Source organism: Pleuronectes platessa, chromosome 13 (genome assembly GCF_947347685.1).
Source record: "Pleuronectes platessa chromosome 13, fPlePla1.1, whole genome shotgun sequence".
Lineage (NCBI taxonomy): Eukaryota > Metazoa > Chordata > Actinopteri > Pleuronectiformes > Pleuronectidae > Pleuronectes > Pleuronectes platessa.
In genome coordinates this window covers 23856235-23864358 of record NC_070638.1, presented here as the reverse complement: position 1 = coordinate 23864358, position 8124 = coordinate 23856235, and the positions used below count along the sequence as shown (strand labels likewise).

At 40.3% G+C, this 8124-nt stretch overlaps 1 protein-coding gene across 1 annotated transcript; it reads right to left on the bottom strand.

Annotated features, from left to right (window-relative positions):
- Positions 1-2413: 2413 nt before the first annotated feature.
- On the bottom strand, positions 2414-7600 carry LOC128454973 (actin-related protein 2/3 complex subunit 5). Its single transcript, XM_053438591.1, has 4 exons — positions 7329-7600; positions 5747-5820; positions 4384-4560; positions 2414-3096 (listed from the first exon to the last, which is right to left on the bottom strand). Exons 1-4 carry the CDS (start codon positions 7465-7467, stop codon positions 3034-3036), a joined length of 453 nt encoding a protein of 150 aa, XP_053294566.1. The 5' UTR covers positions 7468-7600; the 3' UTR covers positions 2414-3033.
- Positions 7601-8124: the final 524 nt, after the last annotated feature.

Genomic DNA, 8124 nt, shown 5'->3' with positions numbered 1-8124 from the left:
CAGCTGTGGAGCAAGGCCCAGTTTAGTTTCCGTGTGAACAGCAGCATTTTTTGTTTGTGGAGAGATGGACGCCTTTTCCTTTGCTGTAGGAGACACTTCCATATCAGATATTGTGTAAGTAACATCACACATGAGGAGCAGCTGATGGGTGGAGTGAAAATGGAGAGATTCGATTTCTGAGCTCAGTAATAAACAAATAGTATAAATAAATAACTTTGAATAACTATTTGGTCCCAAATGTACATTGACATTTGATTTCTGTTCAGTTGATCTAGTTGATTCAGTTACTGTCAGTGTTAGTGGCTCATTTAATCACAAGGTTTGGCCCAGATTCTGGATTCAGGGAGGAGAAGGTGAGCCGTTTGAGTCAGAGGTGTGTGGGAAGCACCTTCACTCTCTTCTTAGTTGGTACCTGTGTGTGTGTGAGAGTGTGATTGGCTGGGTGTATGTGTGGAACCTGTACACTGCATCTTTCTGTTTGGACATTAAACCTGAAATTGTGTGTTCATCATTGAACACAGTGCTGTTGCTTGTGTTTTCACTGATTAAAAACTGTTGCGTTACTGTGTTTTGTGTTGAGTTGTGTATTCCTGTCACCATATATCACCCTAAGTAAAAAAAAGTGAACTTGCCATTGTATTTTTCTTGTGTTTTCTATGTTGAACTTAATTTGTAATATGGCATGAATAAAGATAGACATAATAAAGTGAATTAAATGAAGGAAACATTCATCATACGAACATTGGAATATGAAGCTTGTGGTGGTTTATGAAATAGTCCATTTAAAGGCTTTTAGTTCTTAAGGAACTTTACATCATTGCTTCTGGAGAGTTCTGACATGGCTCAGCTCACTGCACTGAATTGCCGACAAAATGAAACATGGAAAATATCAGTCACAGATGCTGCGTGCACAAGAGACATACTAATGAACACACAGCCTTGAGGGAAAAGGTCACAATATGTATGAGACTTTATGGGTGTGGTGATGAAATAAATGTGTAGTTTAACTTATTATAGATATTATAATTTAAGATATTAGTGCTACTTTGTGTATTCACAAAACATCCATTGAGAATTCAGATGGCCTCTTTACCATCTGTGTGACCTAATCTGTGCACATACATTCAACAGTGTGTAAATAATAGAATGTTTTAGGGCCGGCTGTCGCTCAGGAAGTGGAGCGGGTTGTCCCTAAACCGGATATTCAGTAGTTCGAACCCAGTGCTGTGCTAAGATACAAGATACATTTATTAATCCCAAACACATGCACAAACACACTCATGCAATTGAGGGAAATTTGTCCTCTGCTTTTAACCCATCTGGTGAACAAAGCAGGACACACAGAGCAGTGGTCAGCCATGTACGGCGCCCGGGGAGCAGTTGTTCGAAGAGTAAGGTGCCTTGCTCAGGGGCACTAGACAGTGGGGTAGGGAGTGCTGTTTGTCAAGATATTCAACCCCAAATTTCTCCTGACACCTGTGCAGTGACTTCTGTGTTATACTGGATGAGTGTACCCTAAAGCGCTTCGAGCGGTCATGAACCATCTTTAATACTTTAGATATTTGTTTATTAAGGATCCTTTTTCCAAAACCTGTACGTATAATACTATTGACTCAGGTTGTGATGTGTGATGAGTTTTTTAAGCAAGACAAGACTAAAACAACTGAACAGATGTCCACAACACTTGGCGGAAGGATTTTGTTGTTACTTTAACATTGCAAGATGGTGCGCTAGTCCCCATTTTCCCCATGGACCATGATGAAAAACATCAGGTACATGGAGGGGACTGATATCTATGAGTGTGTGAAATTTGGTGCAGCTTGAGGAGACTAGAGTCTCGTTGGTATGTGTTCCACTGAGTGCCATTTTTTGTTTTATGTGTTTATTGCTTGGTATTTGTGGCTTGGAACACGTGCGTCAGTCCCCCAAATAACACAAATCATTGTGCTCATTTGTAAATGTTACTTTACGTTTGTAAATTATGTGTAACACACGTTGTCGGCCCAAAGGACTCCTGTAGGATCTTTTTCATCTTCATCCTTTCCTGACTGTTGCTACAACACTGTATTGTACAGTTATGTCTTTTAGAACTGCTTTTAGCCGTCCCCTGCTAATATGTTCACTAAGCGATCACTTTTCACAACCACAAGGTTAAAAAGAACCTGACTGATTCAACAGGACCTGATGTGAAATGTACACCTGAAGCATCTCAAACCACACAGCTACTGTAATTGCTCTAATGCTCCTCTACCCTGCCAGCATCAAAACTGACTCAGCAGATACTTCAGCTGCCGTCACAGTGAACTTATTTCATGCTGCCAACCTGGTCTTGTCAGTAGCAAATGATGACACAAAGTGAGACAGCGAGCAGAGGAAGGTTCTCATTATGAGACAAGAATACAATCAGCCAAAATTCCGATGTAGTACATTATTTTGTCTTTTATTTCAGGTATAAAAAGAAACAATATAAGCAATGTGGAGTTGGTCTAAGTAGAAAAAAAGTCAATGAACAAAGACGTTCAGAAGTTAGAATGTTATGGGGAAAACAACCCAGCATGCACTGGGCAAAAAAGGCAGGGAAACGCCCTGGACAGGTCACCAGTCCGTGACAGTCCAGCCAAGAAGAGTCTTTTCCATTTCCTCAACCTGGATGAGGCCTGAGAGGGAGGAGGGGAGGAGAGAAGAGGAGGAGATGTTGCAGTGAGCAGCCAGCGGAGGCAGCAGAGCAGCTGTGAAGCAGTTTGAAAGGAGCGAGGCGCTGCTTTGGACAGACTTGTGTCTTCTCTCTGCACGGCTGGCAGACACAGACAGTGTGAGGTGCCAGCACCTCCCTGTCTGATTGCCAGCACATCCAAACCCCAGAGGTGTGACTGAAAATAGTGAGTGCAGAAAAAAAGAGGAGAGAACTGGATCAGGAAGACACTCCGTTCCAGTATGAAAACAAAAGGCTAATCATGTCCCAAAGCAGAGAAAGAGGAGACGTGTCTCAGTCAACGGTTCGACATCCGTTTACTCATGGACCATGTTTGACTATCAGACAGTCTTCCTGGCAGTTAGCACTCTGACTATGGAGCCCACTCCTCCCACTGCCAGAGCCTGAGGACACAAACACACGTACACATTAGATGCAGTGTAACAAAAACAATGGGGAAATGTATTTTTGTAAACAGATGAAGCACCGAGGTAACCACGGTTCTTCTTCTCTCTAAGAGAAAAGCATGTTTACTTTTTCTTTGTGGATTTACATTTAATCAATGTCTTGTATATGCAAATGGGAAATGGATTGTATTTTGATACATTACATAGCGCTTTTCTATTCTTGATGACCACTCAAAGTGCTTTATATTTACATTTACATAACAGTTTACCATTCATACACAAATTCATACAGTGCATCTATTAGCAGCACTTTTGTGAGGAGCATTGAAGATGAGGAGGACTGGGATTGAACGGCCGACCTTCTGGTTGAAGGACAACCGCTCTACCCCTCAGCCAAAGCCGCTGTACATCACATCATTCTGATGGACTGTCCACACAGAGCCTCTGTCTCATTTATATATACTTAGAGGTCAGACTGCAGAGCTATGGGGTCGTCCCACAGATTTGATACCATTTACCGGTCGAGGCCAATGTTTCCTCACACTGAGTCTGGCTCTGCTAGAAGTGGGAGGGCTTTGAGGTAATTCATGTTAAGATTTTACACTTTACAAATAAAACTGAATTGTATTGTTCGAATTAGTATTTCTGATGGGTGGCACCTGTGCGGAGAGCATATGAAGTAAAGAACATCTTTCTTACTCTCACCTCATCTCCCCTGAACTCTGCACATCATTTTCTAGATAATGTCTTCACTGTTATTGGTTAAAACAAAACAGACTTCCAGAGGAGAGCGTGACAGGAAGTTGAAACTCTGATCCAAGCCACCTCTTTTTTTACCTAATTTGTCCCTCAGAAATGTTTATTAGGAATACTAGTTCCTCTCATATCCTTCACCAGCTGTTCTCAAAGTAACTGTAGGCACAGTGTCATGAACTGACCATTGTAACTTTCAGGAGCAAACCAACAGTTTGCTTTAGATATGTTGGCCACAGTGGAGCTCTGTCAAAGTGGATTTCTTCTGTTTGTGGCTAGACTCAAGTATTTCACAGTGATGCTGGATTTCACACATTCATCTACTGAGCCAAAAGCTGTGACCATGACACCCAGGTTTTTAGTTGACTTCATACTCAGTATGAGTGAATTTGTACAAAGGAAATTTTGAAAATGTGTTTTCTGCATGGGTGGATTTATTATATTTGCCTTCAAAAATTTAACAAAATATTAAATTAGTTTAGCTTCACTAAAATGATTTCATTTTATACGTATTATATATCAACTGCATACCCGTTCGTGCCACTGCAGCAGCACAGCGCTGCTGTTGTCAGAGGGTTTCTCGAAGCCTCTGTAGATGTATTTCATCAACAGGTCCACTCCTGCTTTGTCCAGTGATCCAACAGCTTTCTCTATGTCACTGCTCTTAAAACTGCTCAGCACTCTGACCACCAGCAGCTCAGCTCGATCCTACACAGAGGGAGGAAATAGTCACACAACTCACAGGTTAATGACTCGTCCGTCTCGCTCTTCAGTCCCATAAGAACTCTGCTGACAGCAGAGCTGACAGACAGGCTTGTGTACGTGATGTGTTTCATAGATTACACTTTATGAAGGTATGAGCTCTGTGGAATGAGATGCATGGATTGACAACAAGACGCAAAAGGTTGGATAGAAAAAAAGAGATTGTCCTACCTATGCAAAACAAATTTACAACTTTAGTTTAAATAGTAAGAAATGGGAAAAAATCCTGTGGCCATAATATCATCTAAACCTTCAATATGTTCATTGGGCCTCATTCAGCAATATTTTCGAATGAATTTTTCTTTCTTTCTGCTTTGTTCTTAAACTGTACAATTGTTCGTATCAGTGTTCTTATATTGATGGAACCATGTGTTCCTAAGTGAAAGTGTGTGTCAGTCCTTTCTAATTAGCATAGGGTAATGCCCCACCAATGCCCATAAAGGGGCATGAGATGGAATTGCCGTGTGTGTGTGTGCACACAATCACAGATACTGCAAAGAACATGAAATCAGGAATGATTGAGAGAAAATCCGAAGACGGCGCAGCATCGGATCCATGGAAGTGTATTGGGAGAAAGTTGAATAATTGAAGAAAAAAATTCTGATCTGAAGTGAGAATAAATATAGTCAAACACAGAGAAGAGAGGGGGAAGTGAAAAGAGAAGTTATTACAGGCTACACGTGGACGGGACATTTAAACTAAAAGTTATAGCTTTAGAACTAAGGAGCATGTAACCCATTAAATATGTAACCCCTAAAGATGGGTGAATATTTCTGTGACTAAATATTCTCATCTTCTACATGTTCATGTATTTAAAAAGTGTTGTCTTATGCAGTATCGCCCAAATATTCTGTGTGTGTGTGTGTTCTGAAACTTGTCAGTCTTGTTTTTAGATACAAGTTATAAAATATTATGGTAACTTAATCTTGTTATACAGTAAAAACCTTTGATTCATGCATAGATATAAACGTTCATAAAACTTCAATTTGCTTCATTGATGAACAGCAAGGAGGAGGAGAAGAGGAGGAGAGGCATATCAGATCACAGAGAAAGTAATACCTCATCTAATATCACCCAGTGAGAGTATTGCTGTAGACACACAAAGATACTGTGCAAAAGCTTAGACTGATACCTTGGCGTTCTGGTTCTTGGAGTTGATTGGAGGGTTCTTTAGCACAGCCTGGAGAGCTGCAGTCATGTTCCCCTTGCAAACAGCTGTTAAGGACTACAGACTTTCTACAGACATGTGCATTTCTCTTTTCTGCTAAATAAACACAGAGTTTCTCTTTACACTGCCACAGCAGAATGAAGGAACATTGGGACATTGTGAGTGGTCTGCTGGAGTAGCAGCATCTCAACAGCAAATAGGGAGAGAGTGGAGTGGAGAGTAGCTCGTGATCGACTCAGTGGAGGTGGTGGAACAGAGGAGAGCAGCTCTGAGAACTGCCTCAGTCACAGGTGGATCAACCCACAGTGTTGAAGGAGAGATCTCACAGATGGTTCCTTCCTGCAGCTGTACAATCTGCTCTGTTCCCAATACACCACAAGCACCTAATATATCACACTTAGGTTCAACTTAATTCAACATTTATTTACAACGTATATACTATTCTACCTTTCCTATTTCTTCTTCTTTCTTCAAGTTTATGTTTACTTTATTTTTGTAACACAGCAAACCCCCCATAGTGGAACAAATAAAAGATTATTTTATCTAATCTTAGTTTAATATAATTATATTATTATACAATATAGTATATTAGTAAGGTATAGTACACTATAGTATAGTAATCACACTGTTTTAGTTTAGTATATTGCAGATGAATATATGACAGTACAATATAATATAGTTATAGAACAATAGTGTAGAATAGGATAGTACACTGTAGTAGTAGAGTAGTTATAATACTGTATAGTGGCAGTGTAATATAATTATAGTACAGTTACATTATAATACAGTAATAGCAGTGTAGATTAGTATAGTAAAGTTATAGTACAGTACAGTTATAGAAAAGTATACTTATAGTTTATTACTCTAGTATATTAAACTGATACAATATATTCATACTATAGTATAGTTATAGTACAGTAGTCTAGTCTTATATATTGATAGTATCGTAAAGTACGTTAAATATGTTGTAAAGTACCAGTCCATTGAAGTGTTATATACATTACCAGTATAGTAAAGTATTGGTATAGTAATATATTAGTACATTATAGTTAATAGGAATAGGTAAAGTGCATCGACCCTATTTGAACACATTAGAATTTAGGGATTTGACTGACTCGGCTGATGTGTGATCACCATGGTAACATTTGATAGTAGTACACAGGTCAGTACACACTATGTAGTACAAGTACTCAGAGTACAACTCTCTCACTACACTGACGACAGAGCGACCACACCCTCCTCCTGTCAACTCACACCCGGAAACCAGGTTCAACACGGAAATGTGCAGCTACCTGGTCAGAGTGAATCTAACACACGCCAGTCCCGTCTCACTTACCTCCCTGCACATGGTGGATGTCACTCCGATGTATCAGAATAAGTATTAATACACCGGAGTGGCCCAGTGCCCGCTGGGCCTCCTCAGGGCCGCCAGCTCGCTGCACCACGCCAGCAGCGCTGTCCCAGTCACTGTGAGGAGACCGTTCATGAGCCTGGGTGGAAAACTGGCTTCATGCACATTAACACATCTACTAACTAGAAGGATATTGTCTGAGCAGACCGTCCACTTCGCTTTCGTCCGGGCCGCCCTGGTTCTCTCCTCCCTCCTCCTCGTCCACAAACTTGTTCTCGTCGTATTCATCCACGTCCACTTTCCTGAAGCGGTCTGACAGTGAACTTTTGGACATGATGGACGCAGTAAGATGTTCTATTCGGAGAGAAACAGGCTTTCAGGACAGCAGATATTAGCAGCTGAGCTGTCCAGTGTCCACCAACCGCTACTTCACTTCCTGCTACGAGAGTTCTTCTTCGGCTTCGTATCCGTTTCTATACCAGGGTACTCGTGTCTGACCGCCACCTACTGGTGTGGAGTGAGCAGTGGTGCAGTATATTAAAGTCTACATGTGGTTATACGGTATTAAGTTAGTACTAATACTAGTTTTCCTTCAAGGTAACTGTGCATTTTCACTGTTGGTATTTAAGAATATGTATGATTTAAAATAAGTACACATACAGAGCAATCACGAGTATGGAAAAATATCCAATTTAAAATTATCAAGATGCATCCAGTGATTAGGGACAAATGGCTTCTTCTGCATATGTTGTTTTCTATGTAATCAGATTGTTGTGTATCATCATTCAATATATTAATACACCTTTAGATAACCGAAGAAATGCGTATGAAGAATTTAAATGTTGGGCCATTTATGCCTCATATCGATCATTTTCAGAATATCCAGAACATTTCATACATCACAGCTTCTCTGAAGATACTGCAACTATCAGAAATTGATAAATTTGAGGCAAAATCCACACAACATACTAATATGTTTTAATTATAAAGC